Source organism: Pristiophorus japonicus, chromosome 2 (genome assembly GCF_044704955.1).
Source record: "Pristiophorus japonicus isolate sPriJap1 chromosome 2, sPriJap1.hap1, whole genome shotgun sequence".
In the NCBI taxonomy this organism is placed as follows: Eukaryota; Metazoa; Chordata; class Chondrichthyes; family Pristiophoridae; genus Pristiophorus; species Pristiophorus japonicus.
Window position 1 is genome coordinate 281094298 of NC_091978.1, and position 17834 is coordinate 281112131.

General features: G+C 42.9%; 1 protein-coding gene across 9 annotated transcripts in view; it reads left to right on the plus strand.

The window, feature by feature from the left end:
- Nucleotides 1-17585, plus strand: part of fbxw7 (F-box and WD repeat domain containing 7) — a 603096-nt gene extending 585511 nt beyond the window's left edge. For all 9 annotated transcript variants that reach the window (XM_070871441.1, XM_070871443.1, XM_070871439.1 and 6 more), the window contains 2 exons: nucleotides 8859-9069; nucleotides 15703-17585. In XM_070871441.1, coding sequence (XP_070727542.1) covers nucleotides 8859-9069; nucleotides 15703-15971 — 480 coding nt within the window. In that variant the 3' untranslated portion in view covers nucleotides 15972-17585. The remainder of the gene's footprint in view (nucleotides 1-8858; nucleotides 9070-15702) is intronic.
- The last annotated feature ends 249 nt before the right edge of the window (nucleotides 17586-17834 follow it).

Consider the following 17834-nt stretch of genomic DNA (forward strand, 5'->3'; position numbering starts at 1 on the left):
ATCATCCGCCGCATTTCTGCCTTGATCTCTCGCCGCTTCTCAGCCTCAATCATCCACCGCACCTCTGCCATGATCTCTTGCCACTCATCCGCTCTGACCTTCCCGCTCCTCTGCTGTACCTGGGCCCCACTAATGTTCCTGCTCACGCTCTAAACGGCGACCTGGGCCTTGATGATGTCACCCAGTTAGTTGGCCACCTCGAAGTTGTCGTATACTTGGAACGACTCTCGCTAGAAGTTGTAGTGGTATGCTCTTTTATACTCCTGACCTGCGGTGGTATCCTTTCGCAGGTCAGGGTGGCCCACGATGTTGCAGATATGCACTGCGATATGCGTGCGCACTAGGTCCGTGCAGCAGAGCAGGTCTCCAATCATCCTCGTTAACCCTTGTCCCCGAGTCCTAGACTCCCCAACCCCAACTACCTACCCTATCTGTTCCCCTCAATGTCAGGAAAACTGCAATCAAGTTTTCTAAATTCCAGGGAAGACAACCCTAGTTTGTCTAATCTCTCCTTGTCATTTAACTATTGGATTCCGGGTATCATTCTGGTAAACCTATGCTGCACTGCCTCCAAGGCCAGTATATCCTTCCTAAGGTGTGGTGCCCAGAACTGCTCACAGTACTCCAGGTGTAGTCCAACCAGGGCTTTATATAGCTGCAGCGCAACTTCTACCCCCTTGTATTCTAGTCCTCTAGATATGAAGGACGGCATTCCATTAGACTTTTTGATTATTTTCTGTACCTGTTCATGACATTTTAATGATCTATCTACTTGGAATCCCAAATCTCTTTGGACCTCCACTGTTTATAGCTTGTCAAAATTTAGAAAGTACCCTGTTCTATCCTTTTTAGGTCCAAAGTGGATGACCTCACATTTGCCTACATTGAAATCCATTTGCCACAGATTTGCCCATTTACCTAATCTATTAATATCCCTTTGTAATTTTATGCTATCATCTACACTGCCTACAGTGTCATTTGCTCTGTCATCTTTGTGTCATCGTCTGATTTGGATATGTGGCTTTGTATGCCATCATGTAAGTCATCAATAAATACAGTGACTAGTTGAGGTCCTCAACACAGGTCACTGTGGGACACCACTAGTCACATCCTGCCAATTTGAGTACCTGCCCATTATCCCTACTCTGTCTCCTGCAACTCAGCCAATTTCCTAACGAGGTCAATAATTTGCCTTCAATTCCATGGGCTTCAACCTTAGTTAACAGTCTCTTATGAGGGACTTTATCAAATGCCTTCTCGAAGTCCATATAAATAACCTCCATAGTCACCTCTTCAAAATATTCACTCCGTCCTTAATTATTGACTGCAGTAATTTCCTGACAACAGATGTTAGGTTAACTGGTCTATAATTCCCTGGTTTCCCCCTCTCACTATTCTTAAATAGCAGAGTGACTTGCGCAATTTTCCTATCTAAAGGAATAGTTCCTGAATCGAGAGAACTTCAGAAGGTTATAGTCCTGGGGATTTGTCACTCTTTAGTGCCATTATTTTCTTCTTTATTGTTATTTTGCTTACGTTAATTTTGTTGAGATCCTGTTCCTGATTCAATATTAGTTTCCTTAGGATTTCCGGCATGCTATCCTCTTGTCTACTGTAAATACTGACGCAAGATAATTATTCAAAGTGTCCGCCATTTCCTTATTATCATTGACAATATCACTGTTATCGGTTTTCAAGGGGCCAACATTGCTCCTGACCGCCCTCTTTATCCTAATATAATTGTTTAAAACTTTTGTGTTGATTTTGATATCCCTTGTAGATTTCTTTTCACATTCCCTTTTTGTAGCTCTTACTATCTGTTTTGTCACACTTTGCTGTTCTTTGTATCTTTCCCATTCATCAGGATCTGTGCTGTTTTTGTATATTTGTGTGCTTTTTCTTTTAGTTTTGTGTTTATTACTTCTTTAGTCGTCCATGGCTGTTTTCTTGGACAAGTAGAGCTCTTGCCCCTTAGGGATATAAACTGGTTCTGCATCACATTAAATTCTTTTTTGAACACCTCCCTCTGATCTTCTGTCATTTTACCCATTAACAGATCTACCCAGTTTACTGTGAACAGTCTCTGTCTCATCGCAATTAAGTCAGCCTTGCCTAAATCTAAAATCTTAGCTGTTTCGCGTTTCTCCCTTTCAAACACTGCATTGAGCTTGATCATATTATTAGATTGCTATTAGATAAATGTATACATTAGGCTGTTAACTAAATCTGGCTCATTACTAAATCTAATATGACATGCCCCCTTGTTGGTTCGAGGACATATTGTTGCAGAAAACTATTCTGGATATACTTGAAAAATTCACTAATTTTCTGATGGCTGGTCTGCTTATTCCAATCTATGAATGTTAAAATCCCCCATTAAAACCATTCTGCCTTTGCTATATGCTTGTCGAATCTCTACATTTATACAATTTAGCACTTAACAGCTGCTACCAGGGGACCTGTACAACTCCCACCACAGTCTTAAATCCTTTCCTGTTTCTTAATTCTACCTTTAAAGTTTCCACTGCCTGCTTACCTCTCGATATATCCTCTCATCATTAAAGTGATTTCATCTTTGATCACTAAGGCTACTCCTCCTTCTACCATTTTCCTATCTTTCCCGTAGACCTTATAACCTGGTATATTTAGTTCCCAGTCTTGACCTCCATGTCTCAGTAATGTCATACACTCCAAGTTGAATTTGCACCTGCAGTTCATTCAATTTGTTCCTTATACTCTGTGCATAAAGAATGCTTATTTGGGCCACACACCTGGTTTAATCATTTTCCATCTTTTAGTTTTCTCTTGTCGTGCCTAAAGTACAATTTCTGATTGTTACTCTATTCTCTTCCCTTTTGTTTGTTTTTGAATTATTATTTATGCTACATTTTCCACCTGAGACTCTTTCTCTCTTTCCTTGCCCCCCCCCCCCACCCATTTGCTAGTTTAAAGACCCCTATTTATCATTTTCGCTGGTCCCAGCCTGTCACAATGGTATAGTTCCTTCCTGTCCCAATACTGGTGCCAGTGTCCCATGAAATGGAACCCCTCTTTCCCACACCACTCCTTCAGCCACTTGTTTGCCTCCCTAATCTGCTTATCCCTACACCAATTTGCACATGGCTCAGGTAATAATCCAGAGATTATAACCCTTGAGATCCTGTTCTTTAATTTAGCTCCTAGTTCCTGGTGCGTCCCAAACAGGATCTCTTGACTACTACTCTTCCCTATGTCGTTGGTCACAACATGGACCACAGTAACTGGAGCCTGCCCTCCCTCTCCAATATTCTTTCAAGCCCATTCGAGATGTCCCTCACCCTGGCGTCAGATAAGCAACATACCATGTGGGACTCTTGATCTTGCTCTCAATGGATGCTATGTGTTCCCCTAATTATTGAATCCCCTACACTAATACATTACTCTTTCGCTCCTCCCGCTTCTCTCCTTTTCCCCCCCCCCCCCCCCCCCCGGCCCCCGAACAGCCTCCTGCTCCAAGATGCCATTTTCCGCATTCTGGCTGTCCTTTCGTAGTCGTCTTCCTTATCCTCACCAGTAGCAAGTACATTATACCTGTTAAATAAGATTAGTTTCTGCGAATCCTCGTTCTTTATCTCTCCTTATTCTGCACTATATCGGTCACACCAACCCTGTTCTGAAACTGTACCTTTCTCTATAGGGTGTGACCGAAGTCTGGAGCAAACTGTCCAGATACTCCTCCCCCTTCCAAATGTATCATCTTGTCTCCAGCTCAATGACACTGAGCCGGAGAGATTCGAGACGGAGACGTCTACTGCAGATGTGTTCACTCAGGACAGTCTCACTATCGACAGATTCCCGCATACTGCAGTCCAGAGTCACAACCTGATGTGCCATATCTTAGTCTAGATTATTTATATCTACTTAAGCTTGATTACTATCTAAACTTACCAGAAATAAACTTAAGATTTGTCCTTGATCTGATCCAGGGGAAAAGAACTCTCAGCAGCTACTCACCAATCAGCTCCTTCCCTTGTGCTGATGTAAGTTTAGATGTTTTTACTTCTCTCCCTGACATTTGCGCTCCCTCAGCTCTGGGTTCTCCGATTCTTGAACTGAAAACCCTCGGATTCTGCTGCGCCTCCCTTAGAGTTTTCAGGATCAGTCTCCACTCCTCCTTTTGAGTTGGACATTCTGTCTGCCACATCAGTGCGTAATTTATCCCAAATTGTTTGATGCAGCTGCTGTCTCTATCAGTTGGCCTACTGGAAACTGCACAACAATCCAAAGTGGGCAGTTAAGTGAGGAAGGTTTTGGCTACTGAGTGCTAATGAATCATAGAATGATACAGCCCAGAAGGAGGCCATTTGGCCCATCGTGTCTGTCCTTGCTCTTTGGTAAAACTATCCAATGAATCCCATGCTGTTCTTTCCCCATAGCCCTGTAATTTTTTTTTCCCCCTTCAAGTATTTATCCAGTTCTCTTTTGAATGTTACTGTTGAATCTGCTCCCACCAACCTTTCAGGCAGTGCATTCTAGATCACAACAACTCACTGTTTTTAAAAAAAAAAATGTTTCCTCATGTCGTCTCTGGTTCTTTTACCAATTACCTTAAATCTGTGTCCTCTGGTTACTGACCCTTCTGTCATTGGAAACAGTTTTTTTATTTATTTACTCTTACCAAAATCATTCATTAATTTGAAGACCTCTAATGTACTGACATAGATAGAGAACTGGTTGGCAGACAGGAAGCAGAGAGTCGGGATAAACGGGTCCTTTTCAGAATGGAAGGCAGTGACTAGTGGGGTGCCGCAGGGCTCAGTGCTGGGACCCCAGCTATTTACAATATACATTAATGATTTAGATGAAGGAATTGAGTATAATATCTCCAAGTTTGCAGATGACACTAAGCTGGGTGGCGATGTGAGCTGTGAGGAGGACGCTAAGAGGCTGCAGGGTGACTTGGACAGGTTAGGTGAGTGGGCAAATGCATGGCAGATGCAGTATAATGTGGATAAATGTGAGGTTATCCATTTTGGTGGCAAAACCACGAAGGCAGAATATTATCTGAATAGCGGCAGATTAGGAAAAGGGGAGGTGCAACGAGACCTGGGTGTCATGGTACATTAGTCATTGAAAGTTGGCATGCAGGTAGAGCAGGTGGTGAAGAAGGCAAATGGTATGTTGGCCTTCATAACTAGGGGATTTGAGTACAGGAGCAGGGAGGTTTTACTGCAGTTGTACAGGGCCTTGGTGAGGCCTCACCTGGAATATTGTGTTCAGTTTTGGTCTCCTAATCTGAGGAAGAACGTTCTTGCTATTGAGGGAGTGCAGCGAAGGTTCACCAGACTGATTCCCGGAATGGCATGACTGACATATGAGGAGAGACCGGATCGACTGGGCCTGTATTCACTGGAGTTTAGAAGGATGAGGGGGGATCTCATAGAAACATATAAAATTCTGACGGGACTGGACAGGTTAGATGCAGGAAGAATGTTCCCGATGTTGGGGAAGTCCAGAACCAGGGGACACAGTCTAAGGATAAGGGGTAAGCCATTTAGGACCGAGGTGAGGAGAAACTTCTTCACTCGGAGAGTTGTTAACCTGTGGACTTCCCTACCGCAGAGAGTTGTTGATGCCAGTTCACTGGATATATTCAAGAGGAAGTTAGATATGGCCCTTACGGCTAAAGGGATCAAGGGGTATGGAGAGAAAGCAGGAAAGGGGCACTGGGGTGAATGATCCGTCATGATCTTATTGAATGGTGGTGCAGGCTCGAAGGGCTGAATGGCCTGCTCCTGTACCTATTTTCTATGTTTCTATCAAATCATCTCTTAGTCTTCTCTGTTCTAAGGAGAACAACCTCAGTTTCTCTCATCTCTCCACATAACTGAAGTCCCTCATCCCTGGTACCATTGTTGTAAATCTCTTCTGCACCATCTCCAAGGCCTTGTCATCCTTCCTAAAGTATGGTGCCCAGAATTGAACATAATACTTCAGCTGAGGCCAACCCAGTGATTTACAAAGATGTAGCATAGCTTCCTCACTTTTGTACTCTATTCCTCTATTAATAAAGCCATATGTTTTTTTTTAACACCCTTCTCAACTTGTCCTGCCACCTTTAAATATTTGTGTACATGCATCTCCAGGTCTCTCTGTACCCCTTTAAAATTGTACCATTTAGTTTAGATTGCTGCATCTCATTCTTCCTACCAAAATGCATCACTTCATACTTCTCTGCATTAAATTTTCATTGCCACGTATCTTCCCATTTCACCAGCCTGTCTTTGTCCTCCTGAAGTCTGTTACTCTCCTCCTCATTGTTTACTACATTTGAGTTTTGTAACATCTGCGAACTTTGAAATAATGCCCTGTGTACCCAAGTCCTAATCATTAACATATATCAAAAAGAGCAGTGGTCCCAATACCAATCCTTGGGGAACGCCACTGTATACCTCCTTCCAGTCTGAAAAGCAGCCATTCATCACTACTCTGCTTTCTGTCCCTTAGCCAATTTTGTATCCATACTGCCACTGTCCCTTTAATTCCAGGGACTTCAATTTTGCCAACAAGTCTACTATCTGGTACTTTATCAAATGCATTTTGAAAGTCCATATACACAACATGAACTGCACTTCTCTCCTCAACCCTCTCCATTAGTTCAACAAAGAAATCAATCAAGTTAATCAAACACAATTTGCCTTTTGCAGATCTGTTAAGTGACTTTCATTTATTCGCCCATACTTTTTCAAGTGCCGATTAATTTTGTCCCGGAATATTGACTCGAAGTTTCCCCACCACCGACATTGGGCTGTCTGGCCTGTAGTTTTTCCCACTCCCCTTTTTTAAGCAGGGGTGTAACATTTGCAAACCTCCAATCCTCTGACACCACCCTGATGTCCAAGAAGGAGTGGAAGATTATGGCCAAAGCCTCTGCAATTTCCACCTTTACTCCCCTCAGTAATCTAGAATGCATCCCATCCCAACCAGGTCACTTTTGTACGTTGAGGATTGCGAACCTTTTAAGTAAATTCTCTTTATTTTTATCCTATCCAATATCGCTACTGCCTCTTCCTTTACTGCTACATTGGCAGCATCCTCTTCTCTAGTAAAGACAGATGCAAAGTACTCATTTAATACCTCAGCTATGCCCTCTTCCTCCAAGACAATCATTTTTGGTCCCTAATCGGCCCCACCCTTCCTTTGACTGACTACTTTTTTACTATTTGTGTTTATAAAAGACTTTTGGGATCCTTTTTATATTAACCACTAATCTATTCTCATACTCTCTCCTTGCCCCTCATAGTCCCTTTTTTAGATCTCCTCTATTTTCTATATTCAACTTGGTTCTCTGCTGTATTATCAACCTTACATTTGTCATGAGCCTAATTTTTCTGTCTCATTGTAACCTCTATATCTTTAGTCTTCCAGAGAGTTCCAGCATTGGATGCCCTTCCTTTCCCCTCATAGGAATGTGTCTACTCTGTACCTGAATCAACTCCACTTTCAAGTCCTCCCATTGTTGAATTACTGTTTTTTGCCTACCAATTTTTGATTCCAATCCATTTGGGCCAAATCCCTTTTAATTATCTGTAGTTCGCCCTCCTCCAATTAAGTATTTTTGCACTTGATTGTATCTTGCCCTTTTCCATAACTATTCTAAACCTGACGATATCATGATCACTGTTCCCCAAATGCTCTCCCACTGAAACAAGCTCCACTTGCCCTACTTCATCCCCAAAACTAGATCCCCCACTGCTTCCTTCCTCATTGGGCTGGCAACACACTGATCATGAAAGTTCTCATGTACACATTTCAGGAGTTCCTCCCCCTCCTTGCCCTTTACACTATTGATACAGTATATGGTACAGAACAGCACTCACTACAATCATCATCATAGGCAGTCCCTCGGAATCGAAGACGACTGGCTTCCACTCCTGAAGTGAGTTCTTTGGTGGCTGAACAGTCCAATGCGAGAGCCGCAGACTCTGTCGTAGGTGGGACAAATAGTCGTTGAGGGAAGGGGTGGGTGGGACTGGTTTGCCGCATGCTCTTTCCGCTACCTGCACTTGATTTCTGCACGCTCTTGGTGTTGAGACTCGAGGTGCTCAGCGTCTTCCTGGATGCGTGCACTCCACTTATGGCGGTCTTTGGCCAGGGACTCCCAGATGTCAGTGGGGATGTCACACTTTATCAGGAAGGCTTTGAGGGCGTCCTTGTAACGTTTCCGCTGCCCACCTTTGGCTCGTTTGTCGTGAAGGAGCTCCGCGTAGAGCACTTGCTTTGGGAGTCTCGTGTCTGGCATGCGAACTATGTGGCCTGCCCAATGGAGCTGATCGAGTGTGGTCAGTGCTTCAATGCTGGGGATGTTAGTCTGGCCGAGGATGCTGATGTTGGTGCGCCTGTCCTCCCAGGGGATTTGTAGGATCCTGCGGAGACATCGTTGGTGGTATTTCTCCAGCGACTTGAGATGCCTACTGTACATGGTCCATGTCTCTGAGCCATACAGGAGGGGGTGGGTATTACTACAGCCCTGTAGACCATGAGCTTGGTGGCAATTTTGAGGGCCTGGTCTTCAAATACTCTTTTCCTCAGGCGGCCGAAGGCTGCACTGGTGCACTGGAGGCGGTGTTGGATCTCGTCGTCGATGCCTGCTCTTGTTGATAGGAGGCTCCCGAGATATGGGAAGTGGTCCACGGGGTCCAGGGCTGCGCCGTGGATCTTGATGACTGGGGTGCAGTGCTGTGCGGCGAGGACAGGCTGGTGGAGGACCTCATGAAAGCAAAAGGGTGTAATTTAGAAAACTTTGAAAACTATTTAGTGCTGTTTTCCCTCACATCTAAAAGCAGATGGTCTATTTCTTTTCCCCCTCAACATTGTAGTTTGATGGTATCCATGTAGTAAGCGGTTCTCTTGACACCTCTATTCGTGTATGGGATGTGGAGACTGGGAATTGTATTCACACATTAACAGGACATCAGTCGTTAACAAGTGGAATGGAACTGAAGGACAACACCCTCGTGTCTGGAAATGCAGATTCAACAGTGAAAATCTGGGACATCAAAACAGGACAGTGTTTACAAACATTACAAGGTAAGTCTGAAAAAGCACCTTTCTACAGCAAGACTTGTTGAATTAAACTGGCCTTAAATATTAACGTTTTCACTTCAGTAGTGGTGTATCCTAAACATAGTTCTGGTTTCATAAGTTGTACTAATCTTCCAATTATTTCTTTCTTCAAAGATGAGCAGGGGAGTTATCCCCAGTGTCCCAGCCAATATTTATCCCTCAATCAACATCACTAAAAAAAAAACAGATTGTCTGGTCACTATTGCATTGCTGTTTGTGGGAGCTGCTGCATTTCCTACATTACAACAGTGACTACTATTCAAAAGTACTTAATTGGCTGTAAAGCGCTTTGGGACATCCTGAATTCATGAGAGGCGTGAAAAAAATGCAAATCTTCATGTCTGAATATTTGAATCTTGAGAAATGCCAGAGAAACTGATTGAGAAAGTGTGATTGGTAAATTACAAGCTCAGATGATAAATAGAAACTCAGCATCGCGTAGTGGCCATTAATTTTGAAAATTATACAGTAATTACTCTTTCCAAGCCAGGTTTCAAAGCAAATGTTGCTTTATTTAACATAATTTCCACATATATGATCTCCCAAATGTGAACAAAGTGATCTTTGATTATTTTGGTATTTTTTGGTAAATTAACATTGAGTCATACAATCAATCGCAAAAGAGAGATTAAGTTAAATAGAAGGATCTAACCTGGCTTGTAAACATATAGTTAAATATTTCCCAGTGACCGAGTGGGTAAATGGACTGCACGGTACTGTACTCAGCCATCCGGGCCTGGAGGCTCCAGGTTTGATCTTTGGTCTAACCCAAGGCAGCAGTGGGGTTACAACAGTTGTTTTTTCTGTTCCTGATCTGGACCAACACAGATCAAGAGAAATATGAGGCATAGTTCACAATCCTAGTCTGTATCATGTTGGTGGCATATGAGACTAGGAGTGGGAAATTGTAGGTTTTGATGACTCCTTTCCATCCTTAGCCTTTGTGACAGCAGTGTTTTAATACACTGGAATCCATTGATACTAACCAGGTTGAATATTAACATTTTTATGAAAGATTCCTTTAAAATAAACTCAGCAAACCTTGGGTTTGAACACCGATCCTCCACCTTTATGACAATATTGTGTTAATACAGTCAGTTCCAGCTGTCAACCACAAGTTAGTATATCTTACAGCCGGGCCTTAAAAGGAGCGGAGGTGCGACGGCCCGGGAGCAGCATGGAGGCCCCAACCTGCGAGAAACCACCAGCCGCAGGTCAGGGCCATAAAAGGAGTGGAGGTGCAGCAGCCCGGGAGCAGCATGGAGACATGCCACTTCAGGGAGCAGCATGAGATGGTGCAGGAGGGCGAGTGGATTGGACGTCACCAAAATCAAGGTCGCTGATTGGAGCGTGGGCAGGTACAGCAGGAGAGGCGGCGAACAGCGATGTCGGGGCGAAGCAGAGCTGGTCTCCAGTCATTTTGGTTAATCCTTGCCACTGGAACAAGACACAGCTCTGTCAAGCCTGTGTGGTGGCTGGTGTGCAACGGTCACTACACGTTTTAAAAAAAAACACACAGGCATATATAGTTGGGAACCTGGAATGTCAGGTCCTTCATTGAAACACCTGTGAACTCATCCGTTTTTGGTGTGGGAGCAAGTCATCCTCGATACGAGGGACTGTCTAAGGAGGAAGAAGTATATCTTAAAATATGTATGGAAAAATTCCCTTAAAATAAGCTCATTAAATTTCAGTTTACAGAAGGAGGTATTATGCCACACGTATAGACTGTAAATAGCTCCATGATGGTAGATAATGGATCTGAATTCATGCATATTATCTGTAAATGTGCAGAAAGATGGGGTCAGATTTTGCTGAAAAAATAACGGTGAGGAAGAGATACCCTGTGAATTGCAAATCGCCACAAGTTGCTTGCCGATTTGTGCCGTTCCACTGTTAGCTTTGCATAATTTTCATGAAATTGCTGTATTTGCACATGAATTGCCTATTAAACTTGCCATCGAAAGTTGTCTAGTAATTCGCAGCATAAGAACCCTTTTAGTACAGTCATTAATAATGAACATGTCAATCAACATCTCTTGCCCAGAAAGTGAACAATTATAAGTGAATTGTTTTAGTTTTTAAAAATGTCATTTTTATTTTTATTTTCCTTTGTCTTTTTTTTTCTCTTTTTCTCTCTTAATCCAATCTTTCTTTCTTTCTCTCTCTCTCTCTCTCTCTCTTTCTCTACCTGATTTGATACTGAATTCACCTGCCTTCTCAGTCCTTATTCTATTTATTTCTCCAATCCTTTAATCTCATTGGTTAAAGAGATGCACTGTTTGTCCTGTCATTCACCATGTTGCCCTTGCTGCACCGTTATCAGCTCACGCTTCCAGCAACTTTGTGGGTAAATTTTTTTAAAAATCTAAACGTGCAAGAACACGTTGAGATGCCCCAGTCCAGCAAAATCTGGCCCATGGTCTTTTTTTGACTAAAGTTCTGCAAATTTTGTGTTATTTTTGAAAGACGATGAGCAATCTGAAATAGGAACATAAGAAATAGGAGCAGGAGTAGGCCATACGGCCCCTCGAGCCTGCTCCGCCATTTAATATGATCATGACTGATCTGATCATGGACTCGGGTCCACTTCCCTGCCCGCTCCCCATTACCCCTTATTCCCTTATCAATTAAGAAACTGTCTATTTCTGTCTTAAATTTATTCAATATCGACAGCTTTCGGAGGCAGCAAATTCCACAGATTTACAACCCTCTGAGAGAAGAAATTTCTCCTCATCTCTGTTTTAAATGGGCAGCCCCTTATTCTAAGATTATGCCCTCAAGTTCTAGTCTAGTCTCCCCTATCAGTGGAAACCACCTCTCTGCATCCACCTTGTCGAGCCCCCTCATAATCTTACACGTTTTGATAAGATCACCTCTCATTCTTCTTAATTCTAATGAGTAGAGGCCCAACCTACTCAACCTTTCCTCATAAGTCAGCTCCAGAATCAACCAGGTGAACCTTCTCTGAACTGCCTTCAAAGCAAGTATATCCTTTCATAAATATGGAAACCAAAACTGCACACAGTATTCCAGGTGTGGCCTCAGCAATACCCTGTACAACTGCAGCAAGACTTCCCTGCTTTTATACTCCATCCCCTTTGCAATAAAGGCCAAGATTCCGTTGGCCTTCCTGATCACTTGCTGTACCTGCATACTAACCTTTTCTGTTTCATGCACAAGTACCCCCAGGTCCCGCTGTACTGCAACACTTTGTAATCTTTCTCCATTTAAATAATAACTTGTTCCTTGATTTTTTTTTTCTGTCAAAGTGCATGACCTCACACTTTCCAACATTGTACTCCATCTGCCAAATTTTTGCCCACTCACTTAGCCTGTCTATGTCCTTTTGCAGATTTTGTGTGTCCTCCTCACATTGCTTTTCCTCCCATCTTTGTATCGTCAGCAAACTTGGCTACGTTACACTCGGTCCCTTCTTCCAAGTCGTTAATATAGATTGTAAATAGTTGGGGTCCCAGTACTGATCCCTGCAGCACCCCACTAGTTACTGATTGCCAACCTGAGAATGAACCATTTATCCCGACTCTCTGTTTTCTGTTAGCCTGTTATGTTGCCTGTTACTGGTTACAATAATGACCAATAATCACCTAACTTTTATTTATTTAGATAGTTAAATGGGAATGCCCATTGCGGCTTGGATTTGATCCCAAATATTCAGTTGACTGCTGCCTGTTTGCACCTGAATAAAATCTTCATAATTAAAAACAGACTTGTTAATTGTAGATACATTGAAATTTGTGAATCTGACAAATGGAACATTCTGATACTGATCTGATGGGAAAGCATGTTGGACAAATGTGCTTTGCAACTGAGTGCACTTGAAGGAGAAAGGGTACATTAAAACCAGCTCAGCTAGTTTGTCAGCTGGAAGGAGGAACAATAAGAGAGTGAAACTCCCTTACCGGATTGAACCTTTTAATAGATGTCTGAGAAAAGTCAGCCACGTCCCTGCCTTTAGCTGAGGAATAGCACTTAATAGGTATTTTTATATATAACATATGTAGGATAATGAGGGGTAATTTTCTTCTGATGGAGCAGGAGCCATGTTTCATTTCATATTTTTAGGCCATAATCTATGGGTTGCAAAGTGCCAATGTATTTGCAGCTATTACAAAGAATAAAAGATTTGGATTTATATAGTGCCTTTCATGACTATCGGACGTCTCAAAGCACTTTACAGCCAATTAAGTATTTTTGGAGTGTAGTCACTTGTAATGTGGGAAACGCGGCAGCCAATTTGTGCATAAGCAAGCTCCCGCAAACAGCAATGTGATAATGACCAGATAATCTGTTTTTTTGTTATGTTGATTGAGGGATTGATATTGGCCAGGATCCTGGGATAACTCCCCTGCTCTTCTTCGAAATGGGATCGTTTACGTCCACTTGAGAGCGCAGACGGGGCCTGGGTTTGATGTTTCATCCGAAAGACGGCACCTCCAACAGTGCAGTGCTCCCTCAGCTACAATGCTCCCTTAATGCGGTGCTCCCTCAGCACTAATTTAGAAAAAAACTGACCATTTATGTTGGAATTATTGGGCCCAAGTTTCTACATAATTAAAAAACTGGCGCCCCTCCGAGCTGGGCGCCCGTTTTTTCGCGCCTAAAACGGCGCCGGAAAAAAAACGAGCGATTCTGGAGCGTTCTGCAGCTCCTTGTCTGCTTGGCGCGGCGCCCAGGGGGGCGGAGCCTACACTCGCGCCGATTTTGTAAGTGGGAGGGGGCGGGTACTATTTAAATTTGTTTTTTTCCTGCCGGCAACGCTGCACGTGCGCGTTGGAGCGTTCGCACATGCTCAGTGTGAAAAAAACATTGGCACTCGGCCATTTTTGTAGTTCTTTGTAGCTGTTTAGTTTTTGAACATTTTTTAATAAAAGTACATTGCCATCAGCACAGAGGCGTCTTGTAGCAGTGAGAAGGCTGCAGGAAGCCTCAAAGTTGAGGCAGCCGTTTCCCGACGACCTCCCCCTTTTGCCGTCGGGAAATGGCTCCTCAATTTCTGAGGCTTCCTGCAGCCTTCTCTCTTTCCCGCCAGCCGTCTGGAACGGCTCCATTCCCTTCCCCCCCCCCCCCCCCCCGCGTTCAGTCGGCTCCCTCCCTCCCCCCCGCGTTCGGTCGGCTCCCTCCCTCCCCCCCCCCCCTGCGTTCGGTCGGCTCCCTCCCCCCCTGTGTTCGGCCGGCTCCCTCCCTCCCCCCCCCCCCCCTGCGTTCGGTCGGCTCCCTCCCCCCCCCCCGCGTTCGATAGGCTCCCTCCCGCGTTCGGTCGGCTCCATCCCTCCCGTCCGCGGTCGGTCGGCTCTCTCCCTCCCGCGTTCGTCGGCTCCCTTCTCCCCCCCCCCCCCCCCCCCCCCCGCGTTCGGTCGGCTTCCTCCTCCGCCCCGCCCGCGTTCGGTCGGTTTCCCCCCCCCCCCCCCCGGCCCGCGTTCGGTTGGCTCCCTCCTCCTCCTCCTCCCCCCCGGCCCTCGTTCGGTCGGCTCCCCCCTCCCCCCCAGCCCGCGTTCGGTCAGCTCCCTCCTCCCTCCCCCCCCGCCCGCGTTCGGTCGGCTTCCTCGTTTTGTGAGACTTGCTGCACCATTCTTCCTGCCTGAAGCACTTTCACACAGGTACGAAGATGGTTTATTTAATCTTTTCTTTGCTTATAAATGTTTATTCAGGTTGGATTTATTTGTATAATATTTGTATAAGTATAAATAAGGATTTATTATAGAATTTAATGACTTCCCGTCCCCCCCCACCTCGTTCTGGACGCCTGATTTTTTAATGTGTAGAACAGGTTTTTTCAGTTCTACAAAAATCTTCACTTGCTCCATTCTACTTTAGTTTGGAGTACATTTTCACTGTGGAAACTTTCAAATCAGGCGTCAGTGGCCGGACACGCCCCCTTTTGAAGAAAAAATTCTGTTCCAAAGTGGAACTGTTCTACCTGACTCGAACTGCAGAAAAAAAAATGTGGAGAATTGCAAATTCTAAGATAGTCCATTCTCCACCAGTTGCTCCTAAAAATCAGGCGCAAATCATGTGGAAACTTGGGCCCATTGACTGGGGGGGAAAACTGTAGGAAATCAATTCCTTTAGGCTTTTCTAGTAGGTCAGGCATGATGAGACATTCCAGCTCAATTGGCTATTTGTCTTGTATTGCATCTGTACAGGTTGGCATAATTAATGAAGGAATTCAGCTACATGTTCTCCACTGAATATAGAATGAGCAAATCATCACTGGTGATATGGGCATTTTCAACCAAAAAATTTAAAGCCTAAAATTAACATTTGGGAGTTAACAATTTTGTTTTCTTAATAGCTGTAAAATCATGGGAAAATGACAAGGAGAGAAAATTAGCCAACACTCGTGACAGTAATTTTGGTAGTAAATATTTGAGGTTCATTTATTAATCGTCCTCTTTGCACACACAGTATTAAGTTGGAGGCACAAGTTCCAAGTTGTACATGGTGTGTGAACTCTTGTTCCTGTCATTAACATATTGAGGTTGTGGTGATGTTACCCAGCTGATGGCTTATAAGGATGTGTACCTTTTTGGGGAATGGCTTGTTGATTCATCTCATTTTTGTTTTCCTCACTAGGGCCTAACAAGCATCAGAGTGCTGTGACTTGCCTCCAATTCAACAAGAACTTTGTGATCACTAGCTCAGACGATGGGACTGTAAAACTTTGGGACCTGAAAACAGGAGAGTTCATTAGAAATTTGGTTACACTGGAAAGTGGAGGCAGTGGAGGTGTTGTATGGAGAATCAGAGCGTCAAATACAAAGCTTGTGTGTGCAGTGGGAAGCAGAAATGGGACTGAGGAAACAAAGCTGCTTGTTTTGGATTTTGACGTGGACATGAAGTGAAGAAGTGGAATAGGAATTTGTCTAACTGTTAAGTCAGTGTACATCACCCTGCTGTTGGTGGGTACAGGATATTGACTCGGGGCAACAGGATGCATGATGAAGACGCAGAGACCTATGGATCACCGGGAAAGGGAGTAAGGGATGACATATTGTAACTGACAAAATCTGACCTGGTCAGATGCACAATATTGTCTTGTTATATTTGGCTTCCCTTTTGACTCTGGGCAGTTTTGTGCAGAAAGACTTGATACAAAGCCTAGTGCAATTATTATTTTTTTAACGATTTATCAGCAGCCAACTCTCAGCAGCAAGGCATAAAAAATTTATTTGAAAAGTTATGTTTTAAACAAGCTGCTTATCAGGCCAAGAGCTGATTTTCTTAAGACTTGGTTATGTCTGCCTCAGTTTTGTCTTTCCAGGTTTCAACATTTGGAACCTTACTGTGAATTTTGTACAATTTTTTATATATATATATAAGAAAATATATAAATATAATATATATATTATATATATATATATATGTATGTATATGTATATATTATATATATGTATATATATATATAAAAAAGCCTAATGTTGCCAACAATCGGTCACAGTATTAACATATATTTCTCTATTTATTCACCACTGCTTCCAGATTATTTTAATGAGGGTTATATAGTTCTTCAAAGGCAAATTATCCTGAGTGATCGAAGAACTCAAAAGCTGGAAGAGTTCTTGAGGTTGTTGTTCAAATAGGTCCTTGGGCTTGTTAAAGTTGTCCCATCCCTGTACTGTAATCCCAAATAACTTGCTGCTAAGTCTTCTATTGTGACATTTCGCATCCAGACTCTAGTTCTAAATTTGATCTGGTATGGATGATTTTTGAGTTTTAAAAAAGGCATTTGCCACTGAAACTTGAGCCAACTGTGCCTCTGAGAGGCTGAAAGAAGAAGGAGATGCAGAATGGCATAGTGTGATTTGCTTGCAAGGTGGAAATTGAGAAGTGTTTTGTGCTACATTGGAATGTTTTTTTTTGTTTCTGAACAATGTTGAACACATTCCTTCAGATGGAAGCTCTTTCAGCCTGTATTGTGGAGAATTTCATTGAGGACTATGGTGGAATAGACAAACACATTTAAGATTACTGACATAATGCAAAAAGAACAAAAAATTTAAGTGAGATGTGCATATAATAAGAGGTGTCGTTGCTGGTCAGTCTTAGTGTAAACAGTATTGAAATATCCAACTGTTACAGTAATTGCTGTGACTACTGACAAAACAATACCAAATGTTTTGTACTGTACACAGCACAGGCAAAAACAGCTAAATTGTTTGCCTAATTATTCAAGATCCCCACAACTCAACATGAACTGTGAAAGTGGTTTAACACTGTATACTAAACAATCTTGAGTTAGATACTTCGTTTTACTTTTTATTTTCCTGTTAATTTATAGTCTGGTTTTTAAAACAAAACAAAACAAAAAAATCAGATTTCAGGTGTTTTACTTTACAGTATGTAACTGCCTGATGTGATGGAGAAACCTTAAAGGGATTGTGTCTATGGTTTGATTCACTTAGAATTTTTATTTTCTTATAACTTAAGTGCAATAAAATGTGCTTTTTCATTTGAAATTGTTGTGCGTGTTTAGCTTCCATTTGTACTGTGTGACTTGTATTGAATCCTATATTCCTCATTATTCAAATTACCTTTTTACAATACAGACTGATGCTGCTTTTCTTGTATTCCCACCCTAAAGATTCTAGTATAAATGATGAGTTCTCACAAACGTTCATTTTATGATTTTCCACAAAAGTTTTTGCATTTTTTTAATGCAGCTGCATATAAAACACATCTGTAGGCAGTGAAATGCTTTCATGGGA